Raw genomic sequence first — 27837 nt, 5'->3', positions numbered from 1 at the left:
ACTGTTGATTTTTAATTTTTTTCTCTTCTGAAATTAAAAATAAGGAGCAGAGATGTCTGACTTTCAGCAGAGCCAGGAGGCCAGCACAGGGGGCACTCACTGCCCCAAAACTGACTCTGTTGGTTTTGAGGATGACCGCTATCAGACTGCACAAATACCAGTGAATGATGAGCCAGAGGATGAAGCTCTTTTTCCTATGTGCGTCACAGACAGGATATATTTTATTGATTTAGCTAATCAGCAATTGAGAACCATCTCGCCAGAGGTCTTGAGTCTAGAATATCTGGAAGAGCTGCACATGGAAAAGAACCTGATTGTAAGCATTCCCAGGGACATCAATCGCCTGAGGCACATGAAGATCCTCTACTTGGATCAGAATCACATACAGGACATATGTGAAGAACTGGGGGAGCTGAAATGTCTTCTGAGCTTAGATTTAAGTAACAATCCCCTCTCCTGCAGTTCACTGCCAGTTATCAGCAAGTTGCAGTCCCTCCGTCAGCTCAGGCTCTATAAAACAAACTTGCATGAAATCCCAGCGCAGATCTGTAAATACCTCCATCATGTTGAACTGCTTGGCCTTTCTGACAATAATCTACAATGTCTGCCTAAAGAAACAGTGAACCTGACAAAACTCAAGGAAATTTACCTCCAGAAAAATAGATTTGAAAATTTTCCCAAAGAGCTTTGTCAACTTGCTAATTTAGAAATAATAGATCTGGAACAGAATCTAATAAGTCTCATTCCAGAAGAGGTAGGCTCTTTGACAAACTTAGTTAAGCTATTTTTAGCTTTTAATAACTTATCCTCCATTCCTCCTACACTGCGACGCTGCCAGAAGCTGGCTGTGCTGGATCTGTCTCATAATCTCCTGCACAAGCTTCCCCCAGGTTTGAAGAATCTCACTGAAATGAGCGTACTCAGACTGTCTGCTAACAGCCTGGAAAAGTTCCCACAGGAGATCTGCTGCTGGCCATCCCTTTCTCGTGTTTATCTGAGTGACGCTGGACTGCGCACAGTACCTGGGTCCTTCACCAGATTAACCAGTGTCAGGATACTAGATCTGAGTGAAAATTGCTTTGATGAGATTCCTAAAGGAATATGCACTATGAAAAATCTGGAAGTATTGGCCCTGGATGGCAATCAGATACAGGAGGTATTTGTTCCTTTGTTTTCATTTTCAGTTTATTCATACCTCCCTTTTGCAAAATCTAAGTTCTCCATTACAACTGAGTGCTACCTTTCCCTATTACAGTGAAAAGGCATGTTCCACCTGGTATGCACCTCAGCCTGGGTTACTCATTATCACTGACATCTGAGTATTCAGGCAGGGAGAGAAAGGCAAGAATGTGGAAACACTGACCTTTGTGCTGAATGATAAAGATGAAATACTGACTGGAGGGACTGCTGCAGTCTTTTTGTGTCTTTTTTTTTCTGCATACACGGGAAAATAAGAGCGGCATTTGTGTAGAATCAATACGTCACAAATTGAAACAGAGCAGAGGGCAATTTAAAAATGGATGTGCTATTGTTAATGCCTTTAACACCATTAACATTTGCTGTTCATTTGATAATGAACAATTAGGTACCCTAAAGCTGTGCTATTTTAAGTGTAACAGTATTCACAGACATACTCCTTTTAGGGCTCAGAATACACCTTCCTTTTTATATAATGCAACACTTCTTTTCCAAGGAGATTTTCACTTGTGCAATTTTCTTCTTGAAGGTTACATTGACAGAAGTAGTAATTCATGAAAAGAATCACTTTCAGATTTCATTCATTTAAATGATTCTTCCCTGCACTGTGCATACAAAGGAAATGAAGAAGCAGACTAATGTTTCTGCTACATAATAAAATTAACCCCATAAGAAATCTTTCCAGCAGAGGAAACGACACGGCTTTTTTCACCAAAATTTCCACCATACTGTGAGGTATAATGTTATATTAATGAGCAGAATATTCTGTGTTCATCCATCAGCAGTAATGCAGTGCCACACCATTTTCCTAGAGATTTTTCCCTAAAAACAAAATCCCAAAGATTACTGTTTAATTGACATAATGTATCTTTTTAATGACTGTGTCTAGATACCTGCGGAGATGAAAGAACTGACAAATTTGAAATGCCTTAGCCTGTCTGAAAACAAATTCAGTATCTTTCCAAAGGAAATCTTTCTCCTGGAGTCATTAGAGAGATTATATCTGGGACAAAATAAAGGAATTAAATTCACAAGTCTGCCAGAAGACGTCAGCAAATTGCAGGTAGGAGCAATAGAAGGGGGAAGATCTTGGTCTGCTGCGGCATGGCACTTCCATAGACTTCAGCTGCTCCCAAATGCAGGACTGAAGGTTTCTTAATCTCTTTAGGTACATGGTGCAGCATCAGGCCAGGGCTGTCCAAACAGGAATACTATCAAAGCTCAGTGTTTGAAACTCATGTTGTGTTGTCTCTCTGTTTGGCAGTCATCCCAACGGTATCTCAGTTTATAAACCTTACTTCTGCACTTACTGATATTCTCTATACATGGATTATATATCAAGCTAAGGAAAAATCCTTTAATTATTAAAAGTTATGCACACATATTTTCCAGAATCTGAAAGAACTGCATATGGAGAATAATTTTCTGGAGTACCTGCCTGCATCCATCGGCTTATTGACCCACTTGAAAATACTTGACTGTCACAACAATCTCCTTAAACAGCTCCCAGACTCTCTATGCCAAATACAAGGTGAAAAATAGTCATTGTGGTGGTGGCCTTAAAGACACAAGTACCAGTAAGCATTTTAGAAGGAGGGAGACAAGGGAAGGAAGGAATGCAGTTCAGGGCTCATCCTGAAGTTGTAAGGGAGCCAAATAGGATGAAAGTTAGGGACTGGGAGGCTGGGGGAAGCGCTGTACCCAAGCCAAGTGGACCAGAGGTCCTCACCCATGACCTACCTCAACCTCAGGGTCAGGGGAAAAAGATGTTTCCCAGAGCTCAGCTTGAAGCAGACCCCCTGATGTGAGAAGACCCACTGGGTCAGCACCAGTGACTCCAGGGGGTCGGTGAGGAACTGGCTCTCTGGGGGTGCTCCCCAGCCCAATCTGTCGATCTTCCCCAGTTCTCCATTGCATCTCTGTGTGGCTAAGTTCACTAGCACTGCTAGTGTGCCAAGTAGCAGGACTTTTGAAAGCTGAATTTGGCCGCCTGGATACCAGGTGAATAGTCTTCACCTAGTGAAGGAAATGCTTTGCTAGGAGAGCCTGAGTCCCATCTTTCTATATTTGGGAGCAGATACTTTGAATTTAAAACACTCTGGTGACATGTTCAACATACACATTCGTTACATGCAGAGACTGAATTGTTTGTGCCTCATCCATGTCCTGTTTATGGGGAGCATGCAGGAATGCTCCACATAATCTGTTCTTCGTGCTGCAGCTGTTTGCTTTTGTGTGTTCAGGTTTGCAAAAACTGCTTGTTCAGAACAATCAGCTGTCCCAGCTGCCCCAGGATTTGGACAGTCTTCAGCAGCTGGAGCTGGTCTGTGTGGAGGGGAACCCTATGACAGATCCTCCGATTGAAGTGTGCTGTCAGGGGACATCTGCCATCTGGGAATACTTACAGGAAAAAAGACATAAAAAGGCCAGGAAATTAAAGGTAGGGGTGTTAAGAAAGTCACCACAATATACATACAAAGCTGTGGTTTTAGTAATAGATACTTTGCAGAACAACCTACAGGGCACTCTATGCAACATCAAAAACATCATAAACCACCATTTGCATCAGCTGTGGCAGAGCAGCACTTCTATCACTGATCACATTAAGGTAGGATATAGGGAACCATCAGGAAATACAGCACTGGGCATCATTCAAAAATGTTGCAGAAGGTTGTCAATGCCCCACCAGGTCACAGTCAGCAGGCACAGAACTGCCCTTACAACTTGCAGCGGAGTGTTCCATAGTTCCTTGTCCAGTGGAATGGGAATGGTTAGTGTGTCTAAAACCGGGGCAGATCCTCTAAGTCAAGGCATTGCTTAAAGATTAAAATAACTGCAGGTGGCATCTTCACTCTTGCTGACTGTATTTTGACTGTAGAGAGTTGAAGATCCATTGTGCAAACACATTGAACAAAACACATTTTTTGTGCGTTGTTTTTTTGTTTTGTTTTGGGTTTTTTTTCCAAAAGAACATCAGTCTGTATCACCAGTGTGCCATGGAATTAATTTGCTCAGAAAAAATATAGAGCACAAAGGAAGGAAAGGCAAATACTCAGTCTTTGATTCCTCTGAACCTAAGTTATTATTCTCTTTCTGTAATGTCTGTAATTTCTTCATGAGCTACTGTGTTTCTCCCAAGCTGTTCTTCTGAACTAAAAGGTGACATTTAAAGATGCATAGACATAGTCATTTACTACTCTGATCAAAAGGTCTACAGCGTTAGTGTTCTCCCTGGTAAGAAATTCCTCTTGAAAAAAATAACACACAGAGTAAAAGAAAAGTCAGGTGGCTGGCAGTCTATCTTAGCTGCAAACAATGTAGTCTAATACAGAATAAAAGGGTTTTGGAGACCACAATGTGCCTGGCTTTTTGCATCAAGAATATCCACCAGTAATACTGTTCCACATGACTGTTCGCTTTTACCGTTGTCCTCCAGGTAACCAGACTGATGTTCTCTCTTCTTCAGATCCAAAGTTTGTGGCGTGGGTTGATAAACCAGGAGATTGAAAAGAAGGAAAAGAAAGAAAAAGGAAAGGGAAAAGAGAAGCCTGTAAAAGGATCAAAAGCCAAAAAGTGATATTTGGGCAGTAAACTGCACAGAGCTCTTTTCATTTACAAGAAGAGCAAATGTGAGCAGAGATAAGCGAGTAGGAGACAAGCAGTATTAAAGCATTTGAATCAGTGAGTGTTACAATGAAAACAGATGATTTTTTGAGGTTTGGTTTTTTGTCAACATTGACTCCAGCTGAATCGGGCAGATTCTGAAATATTCTTGAGATGTCTCATTCTGAATGCATGTTATCTCAAAGCATAAAGGCAGCTGATTAACTGCTAATTAATCTAATCTGTAGGAATCTGGTGCAATGAAGTGTTCTTTGTTCTGAATCTCAAAGTATTATACATGCAATTCTTAGAAATCTGTTTTCCTGTCAGTGAGGTACAGCCATATCTAGAGTGAAACAATACTTGTGGCCCCACCTAGTAGCAGTTATTTAATGAGTTTTACATTCAGAAATGATCAGTACCTTGTTTGGAAATATGGAGGAGGATTCCAGGCAGTCAGGATATATACACTTCTACCAGAACTTGCATTACCATCCTGTCTAACAGAGGTGTAAAAAGCTGTTTTGAAAGTATCTCTACACTTCTGAAAAACTGTTCACTGATGTTTTGACAATCTGTAGTTATAGTATTTTGAATGACTGCAAGCTGTCAAATCCTTAGTGTTACAGCTCATCTCTGAGATAGCTTGGTGACAGTTTGTAAAACACCTGTATATGACAGGCTTATTTGAAAGCAGAGTCTGCAGAACGCAATATCCAGCAATGATTCTGGGTCCTGGCATGTCATAACACCTTTGTTATTCAAAAGAACCATGACAAACACTCCTTACTATAATTCTAGCATGCCAAATTTACATGCAACCATATCTTCCCACAGCACTTTACAGATAGCTGTTTGTCCTAGACACTGATGTCCTTGTCTAGTTTTTATTTTGTATTGCTCAATTACTCCTTAAACCCCTCTAAAGTTTTATTTGCAGCATACATAAAGCACAGTGCTGGACTGGGACCAGCCACTGTACAGATCCACAATGCCCAAGTGGGTGGGAGCAGAACCCTTTATTTAGTTTAATTGGCTGGTTGGAACTGCAGTCCTGCTCTCCCTCCCCTTGTCTGAGTTGCCTCAGAGAAGGTGGTGGCATCCTGAGGGAGGTGGTGAAGTCAGGGTCACTGAGACCCAGTTCTTCCTAGAGCTCCACCTCCAGGTAGTGCTCTCTGAATGCTGCAGCTATATCTGCATCCAGGGTATGGATCTTATTTCTGTTTGGCTCTTCAATCGATTGATACTGAAGTCTTATTTATGTGCTTATTGGCAGGAGACAGCTAGGAGTGCAGAAAAGTGGGATGGTTCGGTTTTGGTTTTCCATTTTACTAGGTAACTGATGTTTTCATTGTTTAGAGGTGTCTTATGAATTTTTTTCACCCTAAGTGAAGGCAAAGAAGAATAGACAGAAGGATGATTCAGAGACTACCAAGGAGGAGATCACTGGAAGAGAGAGATTTCCGGGAAGACTGACAGATAGATGGGACATTTAGCAGAAGTGATTTAATAAAAGCTTTTTAGTGGCACAATAGATATGACAGCATCATGAGAGGACAAAGGACTGAGAGGGGGATCATGAACAGCAAGTGGAGATGTTGCTAGCAGTGAGTCCATACTGTGCTCTGGAGCTGAGAATGAGGAACTCGACCATAACAAATCAAGAAACCCCAATACTGATGTCCAGATCAGTCAGTAAGATTACAACAGATACTAGAATTAAACATGGGCCAGCTGTTTTACTGAATTAGAGAGGTTCAAGTGGGAAAGGAGTGATTCAGAGAGAACAGATAAAGGATCAATTTCCCAGTTGAACAAAAGGCAGATTTGAGGAGGAAAGTCACAGGAAGGCAAGTGATTAAGAGGTTGGTGTGCTGCTGTTAAACAGAGATGATGGTACTTCCACATTAGAACAACTCTCCTGGCTTGAGTCACTGCTTGAAAGTCTCTTTTCTTAGCTCTGTATGAAACAGGGGCTCTTTGCTTCATTTCAGAGGTTGAGGATCTCTGCAGAAAATAACTGATCCCACACTGCAGCAATTCCCTGCTACCTCTGACCAAGACACTCCAGTTCATTTCACATTTCTCAGAGATGTGGGAGCCAAGTGCACTGTTCAAGTGGAACTGAAACTGGAACCAGGAAGTCCATGGAGACCCTCACATGAAATCATGGATTAAATGATCAAGAGGTATCAGCACGGCACGGTCAGCTGCTGGTTATAACCCTGACCAGCCAGAAGTTGATGTTGGAAGGGTCACCCAGACTGAAAGCTGAATATTGATCTGCATCTGCAAGGAAATCACTGGAAGAGAGAGATTTCCGGGAAGACTGACAGATAGATGGGACATTTAGCAGAAGTGATTTAATAAAAGCTTTTTAGTGGCACAATAGATATGACAGCATCATGAGAGGACAAAGGACTGAGAGGGGGATCATGAACAGCAAGTGGTTGATGTTGGAAGGGTCACCCAGACTGAAAGCTGAATATTGATCTGCATCTGCAAGGGACAACTTGCTGAAAGGGGTCCTAGCAAGTTAGGAAAATGCCACTGAATGATCCTGTTGTGCCTCTCCTCCAGGAGATTGATGGCAGCATGTAGATATACTCAGGGCTAATTGAGCAGTACTTTATCCCTCAAGCTGCCTCAGGATTTGTCTAAGACTTCTCACTCAGTGGGCAGATCTAATATCTTTACTTCCTAAAATACCTTACCAATGAATAATCCCACTGCAGTCTTTGAGCTCACGTGTGGGTTAACATGCTCCATGACACGAGTGAGTAGGCCAGAATTTGGCTCTGTGTAAGCAACTACAATAAAATGCCAAGTAAGAAATTATCAAATAAAAAAAGGAGGAGCCACTTACATGTCCCAAGCTGGTGCTTTTTCTAACAAGTCTTGGGCACAGAGCAGGGTGCTCTGCTCTTAACTAGAAGGTGCCCCGTGGCTTTGAGTAATAGACTTTATTTATTTCCTTCATCTTTAAGGTAAGGATAAGAACACTGTCTACGTCACAAGGTGTTGTGAAGGTTAATGGATTAATCTTGAACGCAGGAAGCACCAAGGCACTGCAGGGACTCCCACTGGCTTTCGTATGTTCTAGATCGGACTCTTAGATCTGGAAGTTTGGTTTCGTGCTGCATGTCATAAAAGGGTCTGTACGGAAAGCGCAGTCTTGGTAAGGCTGAAACAGCTCAGGATGAGAAGGAGCATCCCCGAAGTATCATATCCTAAAGTCTTTTCATAGCCTTATCCAGAACGCTTATAGACAGTTTTGTATCCAAAATCCTTGCTAAGGTAGCAGGACATATCTCTGATTTAACCTACCACAGCATTTCCCTTGCCCCTGAGACCTGCAAAGACACCAATCAACTGTTTCTTACCTTGATTTTATGCTGATTCTGTACACAGGACTCATCTACACTATACGATAGCATCAAGGGCCAGTGCAGAGGCAGAACAGCTCCTTCTGTATTCTCCTTACTGGACTAATATACAGTCCTGAATTGTTGGGATGCTTTCCAAATCTCACAGTTATGTAGATTTAATGCATTCACAGAGAGACAAAAGTTTTGAGGGAGAAGAAAATAAAATTTAAAATGTAGAGCTTTCAAGTATTTTCACATTAGAGGCATTTTCATTATGTACATGAGGCCACATTCACACTGCCCACCCACCTGCACACACCCCGGCCCCTTCCCTCCATCGGCAAACCTGCAGTGTGTCCATCTGAAATCACGATTGCTCTTTTGACAGTAGTCACAACACGAAGATTAAGCGTACCTTGTAGAGTAAGCATGGCCCAGAGAATCTGAAAGAATATGTTATTAAATGTAATGATCTACACATGCAGAAGTTAAATAACAGTTTTCTGTAACTGTGGAACTATTTCAAGAGCTCTCATGAGATGAGATTACTAAAAACTGGGTAGTCTTCTAAGTCAGAGACACATAGTACTTGGTTCATGTCCTGCTTGTGAAAGGCCTTCCAGAAACCTTCAATCTCCATCAACAGTCGAAACGAATGTTTCGTTTGTTGTCTTGATTAAAGCTTTCCAGTCGTTTCCGCTGTGATTCCGAAAGGACCCATCTTTGCATCCCCAGCTCTGCCAAGGCAGGCAGCTTTGTCAGTGCTGCTAACAACTCGCTGAACCACGTCCCACAGTCATGGCAGGACGATGGACGAAGACTGACATCCAGCTCGGAGAGTTCTTTGAATACTGCTAAGCCTTGACAGAAAATGACCCACCCTTCATCAGAGATGTTGTTATTGTAACTCAAATCCAGCTTCCGTAATCTGGCTAGATGACCATCCTGCGTCAGTGATGCTGCAAGAAATTACAGACACAAACAGAACTAATACATGCTGGCAATTGCTTTAAAGGCTTTTAAAATAATACCATATTATTTAAGGCCTTTCAGCAGTCAAAGATTCAACTCCTCAGCAACATAGAATCACTGGCTGTTAATCTCAGAAAGAACGTTTTATCACAGCTGAAGGAGTGTACAACATTTAAAACACAGGCAATTCAAAAGGGACAGAAATATCAGATTAAAATTGTATGGCAACCTGAAAACCTTTGAGTCAGTTGGAAGGAGGTCTTATCAAGTGCCAACTAAAAGAGGCAGATGGGCTTTACAGGGAGATTTAGAAAGGAAAGCAAAACTAGATGAGGTTGCATAATTACAACAGCCACCTCTCACTGTGGGAGGGTAATGGGCCTAATACACCTTAAAGGGAACTGGAATCCTTAATGTATGGTTGGCAAAGGAGACACCCATCAAGGGTGATGTTTGTAAAGTCAAAAATATTCAGGCTTCATCTCACCAGCCTTCAGATGACAGGGCCTTAATAGCTGCCACACAGCTATTGCCAATCTCAGACACTCCAAACCCATAAGTCAGGCCCACAGGATCACAAGAATGACTATAAAATAGCCAGGTTTTTAAAAGGATCCTAGTATTTATTCTTTTGTTGGGTTCCTGTTTTCCAGTATTTGTCAGCAGCTGCTAAGAGGTGGGCTAAAATATTTCTGGTTTAATTCTCCCATAATAGTTTGACTCCAGAAACACACCTAGTGGACTGAGAGCTGGTAGTGCCTGTATTACTGGCTGTCAGTATGTACATTTCCCATAAATTACTGAACCCAAAACCAGCAACTGAGCAAAATAAAAGTCCTCAGAGCTTTAAATAATATAAAAATATAAAAACCAGATGCAAAAGCTACATTTTCTAAATGCTGCATTTTTGTATTAATAGATAAAATGGATAAAAAATTCTTTGCATTTTTATCCTTTGCAGCTTTTGCACTGTGGATGTACAGGGGGGACAGTCTTCAGCAAAATGAATACCCTTTCTCGGAAAAATAGTGCTGTATTTTCCATCTTTTAATTTTGATTTATGCAAAAATGTGCTCAACCCATGGAACAAGTCCCTTCTGAATTGTGGTCTAAATGCCCTGGCTCCTTGACTGCTAGTAAATACCATGTTATACGTACTTAGAAGTGCCAAATCTTCAGCCACCAAGTTACAGCTGCTCAGTCTTAACACCTGAATCTCCGTTGCAAGCTTTAGCGCTCCCAAAAGCAGCTTTAGGTTCCCACCAACGCACTTATTCCAAGAAAGGTCTAATATCTCCAGTTCAGGAAGGTGAAGGGCAGCCTCGGCTGAAAAGATTAAGACCAGCAACTTCTGCTTACTAAGAGAAAACAACATGGCCTCAATAGACACCTCACCAGCAATTCACCAGTAAATAGGCTCCTAACAGGCTGCCTACTTGTGCTTAGAATAACTTATTTTATCCTAATAAAAGTCAGTCAAAAAATTTCTCCTGTGCCCTTTAAAGAATATAAGAAGGGCCTGTCTATAGAATTTTTAAGGACTCTGTGGAGAAGTTTCTTGTCTTTCTGTTTACGTTGTTTGCTTGACCTTGTCCCACTGAAGTCAATTTAATATCACAGCTTGTTTTTAAACTATTTTATATCAATTTAAAGACACCAATTTTTTGCTGTGAACTCACTATGCTCTGTATCTGTATCTGTGAAATGCTCTGTATCTTTTGACAACACCAATTTCCATGATGTCACTCTTACATAATTGTAATGATATAAATATAGTAGTCTTCCTGCAGGGACTTCAGACCAGTTTAACTTGCTACTGCTTCTGCTGAAGGCAGTCAAGTTTTACTATAGGTTTCAATGTCACTAGTAAACAGTACAAAATATATTGTAAGTGCACAAGACACAGTAACTAACAGGTCCCTCTGTACTTAGATTTCTTGTGCCATATGGAACGCCTATCAAAGGGACAGTGTAGCCGCTAATCCACTGAGATTTGCAATAAGTAGGCAAAAGAGGCTGAATTTACATATCCTGTGTTAGACTGGACTTTTCTTCTTGGCTGTGCAATACCTTTTCCCCTATTCCTCCACTGCCCTATGCTCAACTCTATCCCAGAAAGTTTCTACTGAAACTTTCACCTGCAGTGAGGTGAAAAACATTCAGTGAAAATTTTGCCCCACTAAACTGCAAATACAGTGTTACAACCAAACTATAATTACAGAATAATATGAAATCATGTTTTCCTTTCTCTTCCAAAATTAGGGAGTATTCAAAAGCTCTCTATCAGTCAAAGGACTAAAAGGACTTCATCCAGCCAGGTATAATGGGGGAAAACATACAACAGTCTTCCCTTGCAACCAGGTCCCATGAAGCACTAGTTTCCTTACAGGCTTTTTCACTCGGGACCTGTGGTGTAATGTAACCATGATCTTTGGAGTTCAGCCAGAGGAGAATGAAGTGCTTTGTCCCACAAGGATACACAGAGAATAGACACACTTTTAAAAAACATTCCTACCTAGTGATGAAAACGACTCTTCGCCCAAACCACAATTGCTGATGGCCACAGATTTTAACTTCGGTAAAAACCTGAGCCTGCCCAGAAGAGGGTCAGATGAGACTCCTACATTTTTATTCGAGGATAAATTCAGTTCTTGAAGACTGGAGAGTAAAGGTATCACCTGGGCTATAAAACATGAAATATTTATTAGACAGTCACCAATCCAGAACAAATATGTAGTTTTATATTTGCCTGAGGTCATTGCTTTTCTTTATAAATCAATCCAAATGTCAAGGCCAAGTTTTGGCACTCAAATTCATGGTGAGTAATGCTTTAGACCATAAATAGCCTTGTCATTTTCAGTAGGAATGTTTAAGAAATTAGGTATTACATACTGTGTGGAAGGTTGTCAGAACACGGCTTTCTGTTGAAATTTTCTAGGTGAAGTAGGGAATTTAACATTAAATGAGATGGGAGTTATTCCCAAATGTCTTCACTGCTAACTGAAACTCCTTTATATTAATATTATTACTCTCTATTGGTCAAGAAATTAAAAATAAATCATGATTGCTATTACTAATAGTTAATACTTCCCAATGCTTCATCAGCAGCTTTTCAAATTACTTTCTTTATCATGGAAAATAAGATGTGGGCAATATAGGGTTTGAATTATGGGATTTTTTGTTGTTGTTGTTCTAAGGAGTAAAAACCAATGTCAAAAAGTTCTGATGATGCACACAGGAAAATAATCTTTCTCACTGATTGAATGGGAAATGTCTTTTTCTTCCTAATAGTATTTATGAGTTGGATCAATTCATCCTGGATACTGTAGTCTTCAGCTTTTCTATAAAGCACAGAGCAGCAGCAATGCAAGATCTCCTAACATCACTCTCTACTTGACTTAAAGTTCACCAAGGGAATTTTAGGCAGTTACATTTACACACACATATGTATCTTGGATCTGTGCCAGTTTATACCAGCAGGGAAACTGTCCCTGGATATTTCCAAAATTACTGATTATCGAAAAAAGCAGTACTACATTCCCATCATGGGTCTGAGTCATGGAGGATTCAGTTCCTTAGTTCCACATGGGATCAGACACTATGAGATTTCTTTTGATACAGCAAAAAACCCATTCTGTATTGATCAAGAAAGCCATCCTCCACACTGCACTTCCAGAATTGCCTAATGAAAATGTGCTGAGATCTGCTAGACTAGGTTAGGTAGAATCTCTTACGCTTTTGAGATATTTTCGGAAGTCACAACCTAGATTCTTAATGGATTTCCTCAACATGTCCTTACACAAAATGGTCACGTCCTCTTCTGTTACACAGCACTGGTGGAGATCAAGGACTTCGAGATTTTTCAAGCTGGCCAAATGAGCTGTTGAGTCTTTAAAGCCACCACCAATCTCTTTGTTACATGATATGTCTAATTTTCTTAGCTCAGCAAGGTGCTGTAAAGCAGCATCTGAAATGGAAAAGGGAACCTGCTGGTCACCAGCTGCTACAATAGCACAGGTCATGGCTTTAGCGTTTATTTACTTTAATGTCAAAGTTTGCACAAGGTATTGCAGGCAAAGCTCTTAGACTAAGCTTCAGCATATAATCACAGCAGACATACAGTAATACCACAAAGCTTCCCATCCATGCAACTCCATTCTTCTCTGAAAGAGCAGGTGAAGGTGAGGCCAGCTCATCCCCTAGATCCATTCAATCCTCAGCCTTTTGCCGAAATTACTACTGGATGTGCTAATTAGTGCCAGTTGTTTTGTCTTATGGATAAGACCTCCACTAGGGAGAGACACAGATAATCAGCCCATTTCATATGGCTTCACTGGACACTCATTAAGTGCTAATGGTGAATTTGGGTTCCCCTCTGAGAGTAGGATTAGCTTGTTAAAAGTGAGCTAGCCTGTCTGTGCCCCTGTCTATGTTCTGTCTGGGGAGAGAGGAAGGATGTCCAGAGAGCTATTAATCTACCCTAAGATGTGTCTCAGATAAATGGTGTGGAGGGTGACTCTCCCCACTGACTTTCAAATGTTTGAGCTCAGGGAAGATAAATGCTACTCCTGCTGAAAGTCTCTGTAGTCTTTTATCAATCCTCAAACAGCAAATAATGATTGCCCATTAATACTGCCAAACCATCAGCAAAATCCCACTTCATTGCCTTTCTTAAATGGTTTTCAGATGTACAATTTATTCAGAATGAAAGTCTTTCTGAACATAAAGTCTAACCTAAGCCCTGGAGGCTGTCTTGCTTTAATCCACACATGTGCAAGTTCAACTCTTTCAAGCCTGGAACATTTTTCAGATCCTGAGCAATAACCTTCATGCTGGAGCCAATGTGTTTGTTGATAGAGAGATCTAATACTTCGAGGTTTGGGATCACATTTAGAATTTCAGCTGGGAAAAAAAGAAAAAGAGAATTGGTAAATGTCTGGAATATACACAGATGAACCCTAGAGAAATATAGCATCATGACAAACAGGAAGAGGTAGGCTGGGTTTGCCTATATGTGTGGTTTAGACTTACTAAGTTCCTGTTTTACCTAAAAAATACAGCAAAACAAGGATTCAATAGGAATCAAGAAAATCAGTGAAGAATATGTATGAAAATAAAGCTGAAAAATGCAAGGACAGTAATAAAAATACAGGGGAATAAAAAGCAGGAATACAAAAAGAAATAAAAATTTCTAATGAAAAGATATAGGACTGTATGTTGCATACGGGCCATCTCCTGCAGTGGAGATGAGAGCACAGGGGCTTGTCTTTAGGGAGAAAATAGCTTTTAAACCTCAGAATCAGATCAAAAGACAACACGGGATTAGGCTATGGTGAGAGGAAAGAGGGGAGGGGTGTTCAGTGGTTGCCCTCAGCCTACATTCCCTCCCTCAGGCCTTCTTTCCCATCCCATGGCAAAGTACATATTCAGCTGCTTAATTTTAAGCAGTGAATGTTGGAAATTCTGTCACACATGACTTGCTCAGGGTCTCAAAGCATCCAAGCAAATACGGACCACTGAGGCAGCCAGACTGTGGTTTAGATCTAGCTATTCTTCTTCTCAACCCTACCTCACATGATAAGAGAGAACTTTCATCTTTGGAAGAAAGTGCATAAAATCCCAATGCTGTGTGGTAAATACTATTATAATGCAGAGCCTGAAATAAATTAACTTTCAACTAATATTGAGCTCAATACAGCCATAATCTAAGTCAAACGAGGGATATTTTTGTGAAGCCACTTTCTCAGTCTAGCTATGTGGAAACACATACCAAGGGATTCTCCATCCTTTGCCGTCAGGTTACAGTCTGTAATTTTCAGAAATTTTATCTTGCATCCTTTCTGGAGTTTTTTTGTCAGGAGTGATAGTTTTCCACCTATGTTACTGTTCCATGATAAATCCAGTTCTTCAAGTTGAGGAACAATTTCAAATGCCTCTCCTGTAACAGAAGCTAAGATGATCCACTCTAGGTACAATTTCGGTGCAAGACAAAAATAGAAGTTTTGAATATATTAAAGGGGAAGGTTAGCCACTTAATTCTCAAATTATTATATTTTGTATGGCTTGCCAGGAAAATCAGTGTATGCCATGAATTGTTGCTACTGCAGCAATGTTGTATAAATTCTCACCTTGTCTAAGGAGCAATACAGATCACAAGTCATTGTCACAGCACACACAGACTGCTTGGCCATCATTGCAGACCTGTGCCAGGACCCAGAAAGTCTAGTCTATAGGGAAATCAATACAAGTGACAAGTTTGAATTTACTGTCCTGTATAGTTCTGCTCTATTTTATTTGGCAAACTTCCAACAGCCTCTGTACTGTGTCCACAGGTCATTTTGGAGATGAAAGAAGTCCTCTCACAGCTATTTCTGAAACTTAAAAGTTTCATTTCTGACTCACTTCATAAGCAATCAAGACGAGCATTGTTTTAACCCATACTAACTTTCCCATGATTTCAAGGCAGACAGCACTGATTTTTTTTAGATTCAGAAAAATTGGCCTTTTCCAGGCTTGATGCACCTGCCAATGTCAACTGTTAGTGCTTCTTTGTAATACTAACATCCCACTGCAAAAATCCAGCTTCCTAATTTCCTTTGTAGAGGAGAGAGGTAGATGTATATTTGCATAAACTCATTCCCGAGAACAATTAATCAGACCATATGCACATGCAATTTCAAAGTGTCATACACAAATTTTTGATCTAAAGTCTTGTAATCAACCTAATAACTGACAATTGTATTTTAATAATAAAACCTCTTCATGTCTGTGTGTTTTCATAATTAATTCTTCACAAAAGATTTATAATAGAAAAATAATTATTTCTGTTTTTGTAAGTGAATATCCAGGTTTGAGAGAAAAGGACATGTCTTCATTTTTATTTTTGCATTTATTTTAAATTATTGCCTCAGTCTTGAATACTGAACAATGCACTACAGATGAGAAGTGGTTTTGCCTCTGCAGTATAGCCTGTTTCTGTTTGACGTGGGGACTGGCATTCCAGACACATTTTCCACCCAGAAGATAAATAAAGGACTATAACTCCAGGAATGGTTTCCTACCACCTCTCACAGTCACAGCTCTGAGCAATCACATAGGAGAGGTTGATATTATAGTTATATTTGAGGTATTGATTTCTAAAAAGAATGCACTGAGTCCACAAGTGACCACATTTCCACAGACAGATGTGGACATAGTCAAACAGGCAGTATTGGCCTAAATATGCATGCTATTTCCAAAATCACAGGCAAAATCAATGCAAACTGACTGTTACTATTCCACATGTCAAGGGAATTTTCCATTTTGACTAGAAATTCAAGTCCTGTGATCAGTTTTGTGTCTGTCTCAGCAGAGGCCAAGCCAGAAGGAGGAAGGAAAGAGCACAGAAGAACCAGGCAGAATAAATCAATTGGAAATATAACCAATAAAACTCAAGAGAAAAAAAGTATGAGAAAAGGGTTTGAAAAAGAATGAAATAAATTTGAAAAAATCTGACAGAAAATGAAACACAGGTTTTAGCCTCATCAGAAATAGACAAATTATTTTCACCAGCTTTTTTAGAGATGCATTTTTCCTCCCCAACAGATAGCATGACCTGCTTTTGAGCTACCATCATATATGTAATTTTATTTCTGAACCTTTCCTGGAAAAACCCTTGATATGAATAAAATAAAGTCCAGCTTTATAACTCAGACTGGTTTTTAGAACTTGTTAAATAAGCAGTAGGTTTTTTTAGAATTCCTAGTTGATTGAGTTTGCCCTTCTTTTAGACACATATCACAGACCTGCCCCTGAGTTAACTCCAGGTCCAGAGGTAAGTGAATCAGAACCAGAGTACACAACACCACCTTTAAAACCTTTAAATCTCATGCTTTGCAGAAAGCAGGGTTGCAGGCACTCCAAGCAAACAAGTACACAGAGGAATATGCTTCTTCCAGACTTGCAAAAACAAATCATAAAGCTCCAACTCAGCACTGGTTTTAAGTCTCCTCCAAAACACCATCCATTTTTTTGTGCTGAGCACTGCATCTGTCCTGCAGCACAAAGACTTAAGGTGACCCTATTATGACTGACTCTGTTTCAGTTCTTCTGTCTACCATTAGATATGAAAGCTAGCTAAGAAAAAGTACTAATCCAAATTGAAAACATGCTTTCCTGCAAATAGGACTGAATTCTGTTCCCTGCTGAATGTGAAACCTTCATGCCCTGAGGAATGAACTCAGCAGAACTCCTCAAATGTGTAAGATCACTCATAAGCCCAGGTTCTTCCTACTGTTTCACAGCAGGAGTTTACATTGCCCAGTGTGGAAGCAGCAGGGGTAGGATGTAGGAAGAGATCAGTTGGATTACATTAGACTCAAGCTGTCTGGAAGTAAATGTAAATGAAATCCTGTACCTAAGGAGGTGACATCCTCAGCTGTCAGCCTGCAGTTGTTAAGTCGAAGGACTTTCAACAGATTCACATGATGAAGATGAACAGTGAGAGCTTTCAAAGTCCCACCAACACAACCATTCCAGGACAGGCTGATCTCTTCCAGCTCTGGAAGAAACGGCAGTAAGGAAGCTGTAAAAAAAAAAAGAAAAGAAAAAGTGCATTCTGTCTGCTTGTTATCTGCACACCCTGGATGCCAATATGTCTTAATACAGAGATGCTTTCTATACCCAATACAGCATTATAAAGCCATGACAATTTGTACCTCAGTTTTCTTTACACTCTGTTTCAGTTACAGAGTGTAAGAACATTCATCTGCTTCACAGAGCTGTATGACTTTTATATCTATATATATATTACATAATTTATATAATATATATTATATAAATATGTTAATTTATTAGTTAACATTTCTCAAGGACCTGGGAGCACCAGATGAAATGTTAAATAAAGCCAGGCCTGTATAAAAGAAAGGGAAGGGAAAAGAGGAGAGCGAATAACTGAATAGGCAAATAAGAAATAAAGAAATGTATGAAGTGACTAGTTGAATAAAATGTGTATTTACCCAGCTCTGTTACATCTGCAGCACTTAATGCACAATTATTTAGATCCAGATTCTTGCTGTTGGGTTTCTTTCCCAGTTTCTGCATAAACTGGTTAAATCTCTGCTCACCAGATGGTGACTCTGCTTCAGAAATGTGATGTGAAAGTCCATCTGAGTAACAAAGAAATAGGGCCCTGGTTACCTCTGCTACTAACACAAAGTACAAAACCTCTCTGTGGCTGTCTGGTGAAGACTTTAGGAAATTAATTGTGTCAGTAAACCAGGCTCTATTTTTGATCAATGTGGACCAATAACCTGAGTGATAAGATCCCTATAGATCAGATCACTACAAAGCTCCTGATGCAGAGTGAGAAAAGAATCTCCTATTGCACATTCCCACACTACCTTACGCCAGTGACTTTGGATATTTGCACCACCAGTTCCAGGACATGAAATTCGTGTAAAACGCTGAACTGCAGCTATTCTGGATGCACAAGTCATATAACCACCTCTGTGTGCCTGCACTGTAGCCACACTGCTGCAATACAGTCTGTACTTGATTAGTTAGCACCGAGTGACCCTACAATTGTGTAGTGAACCTGGTGCTTCCTTCATGACAGTCTGTGTTCATTTTCATACATTGTCTGTGTAAGGCAGTTCCTGCTTCTCTTGGCTTTGCAAAGCAACCCCCTCTTGCCTTCTTCTTCCATACAGTTTGTACAGCAAGGAAAATCACATTTACATTCATTGCTAAACACTTTAACAAATCAGTAATTTCATTTAATGCCTATAGCTGGAAAAAAGCAGCCAAAAATTACACAAAATAGCAATCCCACTCTCCGTAGCTGTCCTCTCATTGTTTCCCCAAACCTACCAAAAACTCTTAGGACAAAGGATGCGTTCTAAGTCTCACCTTCCAGCTCCTTTTTAAAAATAGCCTCATTTTCTCTGGTGTGGATCTAAAGAGTATTCTGGTGTGCGCAAAATAACATACACGATGAATTTCCATTCTCTTCCCCTCCCCCTCAGCAGCGTGAAGTGGTAGGAAACATCTGCTCTTGTTGTCTTCAGATTGCTTTAGCAGCAGGGCAGACAGAGACCAATCTTAAGTACAACAAGCCAAGCTACTGCTCAAAGCTTGGCTTTGAAACCAAATAAGCTCTGCAACTAATGAGCTGACTCCAGCACTGACCTCTCACATTGGAGATCAAGAGAGAGATCACCCAAAAGTTTTATCCCTCCTCAGCAACATGGATCCCAGTCCTTGCTTGGCACCTATCAAATTAGAGGGCACATCCTTGTCAATGTTCCAATCAGAAGCAAATCCTGGCTAAAGGATAAACTACAGGCAGCAAAATACAGCATTTTGGCTATCAAGAAAGTAACCGATTTTCTATGAAATTAAAATATATACACATGCACATTGTACCAGCATTACCTTCTACAGAGAGATCTTGCTTCTCACTCTGATCATCAGTTCCAGAATTGTTTATTTCTGTTTCTTCAATTTCCCTTCTGTCCTTGCCTTCAGTCTTCCCAAAGTCAAAGCCCCCAAAGAATTTTTTGATGGCTGAAGGCTGCTCTTTTCTTTTTCCAGAAGAGGACCTCTTCCCTTGGAACTGTTTTATAACAAAGTCAAATGGGGAACTCCTTGGGATGTCCTCTTCCTGCTTATCCTGGCTGCTCTGAATGTCATCTTTCAGGGGATGAGCAGACATAGAAGGAATTAAGTTTAGTAACATTTACTCTTGCTTACCCTCTTTCATAATGGCAGATGCAGTGAGAATTTCCTACCATTCCCTCCACCCTATATCAGAAAAAGCACTGTTCAGTGGACCAGACTCTGAACTCATTTCTTCTCCTTCAAAAGGAACTGGTAATGCTCAGTATCTGCACAGCAGACTCAGTGGTCCCAGTTCTCAGTGGTACAAGCACTGCTCTGCTGCCTTGTTAATGCAGACTGCTCCCAAGCCCACCCCACCTGGCGTTGAAGGGCTAACCTACTGCTTCCCCCTCACTTAATCCCCAGGTTCAGTTCAGAATCTTGTGGCCACATTAAAGAAGCAAGGCTGAGATGTCCCTGTTCTGAGGGGAAATCAGGTTAAGTTTGGCACCAAAGTGATTCTTCATGCCAAACACCAGCCCGGCAGTCAGGAAGATGAGAGGAGGAGGTGTGCAACAGGGAGTACAAGGACATCTTTGCCTGAACGATGTCACAGGCTCCCAAGTTCAGGGTGGAACACGCAAATGAAACCCCATTAACCTTAAAGCGAAGCTGAAGTGATAGTGCAGAAGACGACCAGCTATGAACACTGGGAGTGTGCCAATGCTGGAAGAAAACAAGCCCCCCAGACAGCTTGTTCGGAACAGTTCAGTACTATAGTGACCACAGTTTCAGAGGCTAATTCACAGGTAAATTAAAGTTTGACTTTATAATAATTTATACACATTCTTTCCTTATTGCTGTTTATACTACACAAGCTATAGCATCATCTGGTGACTGTGAAGCTGCTTTGTTTTTCTCTAAACATTAATGTTCTTTCTTTAGTTTGAATTCTAGCATTCTTCCTCACACACATGCTTTTAACTGTGCAATCAGTCATAACAACTAAGCAGACATTCATTGACTTTTGCTTTGTGAGGACTACGTGGAAAGCCCAGCCAGCAGCTAAAACAACCACACAGCCCTTTGCTCATGCTGGGGGAAAGAATCGAAAAGAAAAAGGAAAAAATCATGGGTTGAGATAAGGACAGTTTAATAGGATAGAAAAGGAAGATTATGATAATGATAATAATAATAATAATGATAAAAGAACATATAAAACAAGTGATGCACGGCACAGTTGCTCAACACCCAAAAGCAATGCTCAGCTAGTTCCTGAGCCACCCCACCTCCCAGCAAACCCCTCAGTTATGTATTGAGCATGACGTCATACGGTATGGAACATCCCTTTGGCCACTTTGGGTCAGCTGCCCTGGCTGTGTCCCCTCCCAGCTTCTTGGGTGCCCCCCACCTTGTTGGCTGGGCAGTACAGGAAGCTGAAAAGTCCTTGACTGGTTGGCACCAACTAGAATATCAGTGTGTTATCAACATTATTCTCATCCTAAATCCAAACCATAGCACTATATCGGCTGCTAGGAAGAAAATTAACTCTATCCCAGCTGAAACCAAGACAGGTACTACTGTGTGCCCTTGACTGCAGGGGGAATGACCTGTGCTCAGACCTTGATCCTGTAATACACCAGACCTCATGAACAGATTTCTGTGCTCACACAGATTCCCTCTCCCTCAGTACAGACCCTCACACAGAACTCATTCCACAATTCTCCATCATCCATAGAGCACATGATCTCAATCATTTTAACAATCACCTGTTATATATAATGTCACTGGCATCAATTTTCCAAAAAAAACCAAAAATACGTGAAGAAGTATCAGTAACCCTATAATTTTCACAGATAGCAAGAGATAGCTCAGGGGCGAAATGTCTAGATAAAGCAAATGTAGTTTTTATATACACATACTTTTATTTTTGTGTGTATGTGTATATATATAAATGTGGGTATATATACAGATATATCTATATATATATGTATGTATGTAAATTTTCTTATTGTGTTGGAAGTTATCTGCCATGATACAAGTGTTCAAGGGCAGAGCACCTGAAAATGCATCAGAAAAGCTAATGCATTGTTTAAAGTCTTGTTCTAAATAGCTGTATTTCTTGTGAGTAAAGTACGAAAATTATACAAAACAATGTACATAGCAGTTTAATAGGACAGAAAAAGAAGATAATTTACTGAGCTGTAAAGCAATGGTCGTTACCCTGGCTGTGTTTTCATGCTGTAGAACAGTATTACTTTAAACAAAGAAGCATACCTGTATCTTCCATTGGTACACTTGACAATCTGTTTCACCTTGTACAGCACTTTCAGGGCTTGCAGGAGAAGTGAGCCATGACATGCAAACAAAACCACACTTCTTTCCCTAGCAGGACTTTCCACGTACTTTTCTTTCAAGAGTTTCTGTCTTCATCAGTTTGATAGCAGCAGCTCTGCACAAGTGGCTTGTGGGCTCTTTCCTGAGGCCTCTCTTCCTCTGTGCTGTCTCCCGACGTCAGCCCACTGTGCTTGGCCTCTCTTTTCTGCCGGTGGCTGAGAAGTCCATTTAAATGCTCTGATCATGTCCCAGCTTAGATCACTCACAAGGCAGAAATCAGGAAGTGGCAGCACAGACTTCGATACTGCACGCTAACCACTGCATGTCCCTGAAACAGCTGTTGTTAGAAGAGGCTGAGTCACCTTACAGATCAGGTTACAAGACTACCTGAAGAAAAGCTCTTTGTTTTCCCACCCCTTTTGTCCATACTGGTCAGAAATACTGCTGGAGGCTGAGCAAAGCCCTGCTGTCAGCAAGATGTTGCATAGTTCAGTAAGAAAAAGCAATACAGAGGACTAGCGCGCTCCTGTCCCTTTTAGGGCAACGGGAGATAGGAGAGGAGAGGTCCTACTGCATCATCAGTACAATCTGCTCATAGGCAACAGCATGATACAACATTAGGATGTGATAATTTGATAAATCATATCTCTTTAGCTTTAATGGCTTTTTTAATCTATGAGGACTTCACTTTTGTAGACTAAACCAACCAAAGCCTTCTTGTCTCCCCTCACATGGCAAACACTCGATTTCTTTTATCATTTCCTGCTCAGCTTTGTCTGCACCTGTTGTAATATAATTTATACTTCCTTAAATACAAGGGACCATCCACTGACATGTATACACTAAAGACATATGCAAACTGGAGTGCTTTTGGTGGGGAATGATAAAGCTGGTCAACAAAACTAATGATTCCTTTGAACGCAGCTGAGCAGACACCAGCCATGAGGACAGGCTTGACTCAGTGGGTCAACATACAAATGATTCAGACAGGGTGGTATGAGGCACCAGGTGCTGCTAGGAGCCAACAGGATAAGATTAAGTGAAGGAAAACTTAAGTGAACATCAGGAAAATCCCCCTGCCCATGAGAATTACCATGCTGGGAGACATTTGCAGTTGGAAAAAATGCACAAAAACACTGTGATGAGCCATCTTTGCCTGCAGGACTGAAGGGCACATTTCTATGCCCAAACATAAAGGATCTCCAAGTTGGTTTTAGAATTTTCCGACACCAGGAGTGGCTCTCGTCTCCCAATTTCTGAAACTAGCACCTCACTATAGACCTGTAGCCACTGGAAAAGGTCACCTCCCTGCGTGCTAATTCACTTCATGTGATCAGGCATCTCAGCTATGCAGACAGTCGAAAACCCCAAGCATTTCTGTCGGTAAGGAACTCATTCAATTTGACAGCTCTTTTCCACTTTACTTGTTGTGCTTAACAAAGGAGCGGCCAAGGATGAAACGGAGACAAGGCAACCCGTGTTTGTGAATGTGTGCCAGGCTGTGCTGGCTCCAGACACTCGATGCCCACTGCAATTCAATGGGAATATCTGATAATCTCCGCTCTCTGGAACGGGGGAAATCCTTAAGCATGTTAAGCACTGATTACAGTGGTTAGGCTGGGCTAACTTAAATGCTCTGACATTAGTGTGTTAGGTGATGTGTTGCCCATTCAGAAATTCTTTCACCACTTTAGGCAGTTGAATGATAGTGAAAATACCTCATGGCACCGTGACAGCATCCCTGTAATCCCGTGAGAAGAGAATAGCAGTTTTGCATTGACCTAGTTTCTTCTTCCTAGAAAGCAAATCTTTTCCTTTCTTTACAGCAGCTATGAGGGAAGAGGGGACAGCAGGGTTATCCCAAAGCAAAGCAGGATAACTAGAGCAAGGTAGCTGCACTGGGCTGAAAACATGAGCATTACTTTGCAATAGCCTAGGCTATGCCGTGACCATGCAATATATCATGACAGCCAGGCCCAGCCAGGTCCCCCTTAAATGCCAGACTGGGCCTTGCTGCATCAGTTGCTGTCTCCTCCATGGCATACTTCTGAACACGTGTCCTGCTCCTGCCTCGCGGACCTGTGCATCTGCTTCTTGCAGTACGTCATGGACAGCACAGGGCAGGCTTAGCTTTTGGAGTTTAAAAATAATAAACGCCTTCTCCTTTCTATCCAGTTAAATGGTTTGTGACCATCTGCTGAGTGCTCAGTGTCACACTTGTTTATATCTACTCTTCCCTCTGTGTAGACCTGGGGCAAGGTTAGGAACAGAACCAATTTTGGAACAAAATAGTTAAAGTTGCATCCCACGCAGCACCCACTGGTGAGAGATTAATGTGGATTTTTGTACTTTGCCTCATTGTGACTCCTTAATCCGGCATATATTCCAAAGAAATAATGCCATTAGAGGATTAGTGCCACAAGTTCATTTGAAAAAAAGGATTTGCAAACACTGAAATCCTATATTCTATGTACTTAATCACCAAGTATCATTTTGGGGATTTCCTCTCCCTTTAGTAGTGTCTCTTTCAATGAAACCCAAGCAAAGCAGCAACACTGTTTGGATGGCCCTTATTATCCATTAAAGGAAAACAAAACCCCAAGCATCCGGTTAAAATAATACAGTATCTAAACACACTGGACCAAAACCATCCTTGCTGTCGTACAATCAATGCAGTTATACCTCTGTGGGCTTCTCTTGCTTGGCTCAACTTGTTGCAAGCTGCCTAGATGAAGTGGGCCATTGCATGGGCCAAGAAATTGCTTGGGGTGGCAAAATGCTTATTGTCCCATTGCTGACCTTGCCAGTGCCAGGTGACTTGCTCTTGGGCTGTGCTGACTCAGAATTCCTGTGCCAGGAGCTGCTGCCAAATGAGGGAAGGGGAAGAGTGGCCTGTGCCAGTACTAGGTTCACTGCCCTCATCTTTCCCACCCAGGTACATCAAACCATGCTCACCACAGCTCTCTCTATTCTTTCTCTCCTGGTCTATCTCCTCCCTTCATCCTCTCACTTTGATGCAGTTCTGACCCCTTATAACCAAGGCAGCAAAATTCAGTCTTGCCTACACAGCTGAGAAGCCTTCAGCTGGCACTTGATGGTATGTTGCTAGCACCACAATATCTGTCATCCATTCATTTGATGCTGACTCTCTTTACACCCAGGCAATTCACAGAGCAGCAGGGATTGGCTTTAAGGCCAGACAAAAATCTTCAGAAGAGACTGCACACATGATGGGCTGGAAGGACCATTCCCCGAGGATGAACGAATAGATGCAGCTGAACTCACTAGGGGAAGTGCTCTGCAGAACCTGCAGAATTAGGAAACGTTGCTTAGTCTTCCAGGTAGCTCGGCAGTGTGCTGCCATCTGGATAAACACTTTTTCCTTATATTCTTTTGATCTCAGCAATATTGTGCAACACTGACAATTCCCTGGAGCAAACTCATTCCAGACTTCCCTGCGCTGAGATCAGTGTGCATGCCTGAGGATTCAATTTGGTCCAAATTATCTGAGTATCCTCATCATTTCCCACAAAATAAATATTTGACCTTCTGATTTTAATAGATCACCAGCCTACAGTAGTTCCTGAGGCAGCTCTTTGAAATACATTTCACTGGGTTATGAAAACTAAATCCACCCCCCTCATTCCATATTTATGTACAACCATAGACTGATCACAGGAGGGGTTTGAAGAGGCACTGAGAACATACAAAACCAGCTAAAACCTCAGGTTCAGAAACACACACGTCTCTAAGAAATCTTAAACAGTCTCCTAAGCTCAGCGAGATTTTTCAAGGGTGGAAAGGCTGAGGAAGATTTTGGTATTTCTCTGTACTTTAACACTTTAAAACATAACAAAAAGTGAAGTTATGAAACTCTGGTGCTAGCAGGCAAAGGTGGGCTCTGCCTGACCTGAAGGGGCTGCACACTTGGCAGGACAATCTTGCAAGTGCTTGTGCTGGATGAACTGGTCATGAGCAGAGGTGTGTGATGGCCCCTGTTGCCACTGATTTATTACTTATAAGAATTTCAACCTCACATATACCAGCACGAGCTGCTAAACATGAACTGTAGAATTCTAAAAAATATTCTTTTTCTCAATGCCAGAATTTACATTACCGACTATAAAATAATAGCAATGAAAAGTAGATTTTTCCAACTACTATCTCATATTGAATATGTATTTTGATTTCCTTAAGGAGCATGACTAAAAGATCTATTGCAGCAAATGTATATTTATATCCTCAATGCAGGTGTTTTTAACACTCTGATATTGAGTTACTCTTTTTTAAATGGAACTACACACATACAAACTTAATGTTTCATTCTCTATTACAATATACTAGTCTGATGGAGAAGATTTTCAGGCTGGAAAATTCTTTTTCGTTGAATTTATGCCAGGATTAATCCCCTTTCAGTTAATCATTCACATGAATGGGTAATCTGCAGAGTTCATGCAAGGCCTGCAAACTATATTAATTACTAGAAACCTAATTAGACATCAACAGAGTCAAAGGATCAGTGTTACTTCCATACGGTACCATCTGGTACAATGGGTCTGGATAGTTCAGCAAAACTCCCCATTGCATTCTGTGGAACTTCAACCTGAGTATTTGTTGCCAGAGAGAGTAAGTTTATGTTGATATATGAGCTGGTTGTAAAGCATCTGAGTCCCTGTATTTCTAGCTGTTATTTCAAAAGTTAGTTCAAAAAAGTGTATTTAGTCAACAATTTTCTTTTTGAATGTGATACCACTGCAATCATAATTTGCCTTTCCACACCCAAAACCACCCTAAATCCATACACAGGCTAATGAAAAAAATCTCTAAACAAGCAAATATGAAGATGTGCCATAAAATAAAGATAACAAGTGCGTGTATTGTCATTTGCTTTGTTACTTAATACTTCAATGTAAAAAGGTATGTCCAGAGTGAAAAGAGTGAAATTCCATAGATGACACACACATGGTAGAGTGCAGCTTCCATTACCTCTGGTGTGCACGTGTGGAAATGGTAATATAATTTTACCAACTGATTTGCTCTTTCAGCATGCAGCCAGTTTGAAAATTTTGACCAAAATATTTCAGTCCTGTTAGCCAAACAAAAAATCAGGTCTTTGAAAACTCAACTTGTATGGTTTTAAATCCAGACCTTTCCAAACACTTTGATTCAGGGAAACATAAAATCTTCTTTCAACATACAATGTTTGGTCAATTTAAATTTCCAAGGAACTTAATGGTTAGCCATATTTCATCACTTAGATTCACTCATTGGCTTTTGGAATTGAGATCAGCCACGCTAAGTAAAATTCAGTAGCTTCAGTTTTTGTCCCTGTTTGGGTCTAGTTCTCTCTGATTAATTCCCAGATTTCCTCTGGGAATGAGACAGCTGTGCAATCCACCTAGTCTCTCTAAATTTCTCTCAAGAGCTGTGGTAAATGTAATGCCTTTCCATTGAACAGCCAATTGAGTTACAACCTGTTACCTTTCCAGTGAGTATTCGCTGATCTTGTCAGTATGTATTTAGTACAGGTGAACACCAAAGTTTGGCACTTCCCTCTTCAGTGTTGTGCAACTCAGGAAGGAATTAGAGCACCTACCCCGCAACCAAGCAAAGGGCTGAGAAGTGGAAAAAAATTTGAACTCCCAAGGAGTGCTATAGCTTAAAGGACATTCTGCATAGCCAGGATGTCAAATGATTACAGTGACACTGAAATGCAGCTTGGCCCATTTCCTTCTCTAGTTATTTTTCAATTTCTTGTGAGTGAACCCAAAGGCAAGATCCC

At 40.9% G+C, this 27837-nt stretch overlaps 2 protein-coding genes across 3 annotated transcripts; one reads left to right on the top strand and one right to left on the bottom strand.

The window, feature by feature from the left end:
- Positions 1 to 52: 52 nt before the first annotated feature.
- LRRIQ4 (leucine rich repeats and IQ motif containing 4) lies at positions 53 to 4774 on the top strand. The gene is given in 5 exon segments (XM_054835509.1): positions 53 to 1156; positions 2087 to 2260; positions 2590 to 2750; positions 3385 to 3637; positions 4664 to 4774. Coding segments are annotated over 5 exon segments (1803 nt in total).
- Positions 4775 to 8534: 3760 nt separating this feature from the next.
- LRRC31 (leucine rich repeat containing 31) lies at positions 8535 to 22294 on the bottom strand. 2 transcript variants are annotated; one of them, XM_054835596.1, is made up of 10 exons: positions 21996 to 22294; positions 19554 to 19811; positions 18137 to 18286; positions 17536 to 17703; positions 14911 to 15078; positions 13875 to 14042; positions 12940 to 13107; positions 11656 to 11823; positions 10299 to 10466; positions 8535 to 9127 (listed from the first exon to the last, which is right to left on the bottom strand). In XM_054835596.1, the coding sequence occupies exons 1-10, from the start codon at positions 22006 to 22008 to the stop codon at positions 8808 to 8810; spliced, it is 1749 nt and encodes a 582-aa protein (XP_054691571.1). In that variant the 5' UTR covers positions 22009 to 22294; the 3' UTR covers positions 8535 to 8807. The 2 variants fall into 2 exon arrangements, with proteins under 2 accessions (XP_054691571.1, XP_054691570.1); XM_054835595.1 differs by lacking the exon at positions 21996 to 22294 and having other exon boundaries at positions 19554 to 19833.
- Between the last annotated feature and the right edge of the window lie 5543 nt (positions 22295 to 27837).

This window comes from Grus americana, chromosome 9 (assembly GCF_028858705.1).
Source record: "Grus americana isolate bGruAme1 chromosome 9, bGruAme1.mat, whole genome shotgun sequence".
In the NCBI taxonomy this organism is placed as follows: Eukaryota; Metazoa; Chordata; class Aves; order Gruiformes; family Gruidae; genus Grus; species Grus americana.
The sequence above is the reverse complement of the archived record's forward strand: the minus strand, read 5'-3'. Positions and strand labels throughout refer to the sequence as shown.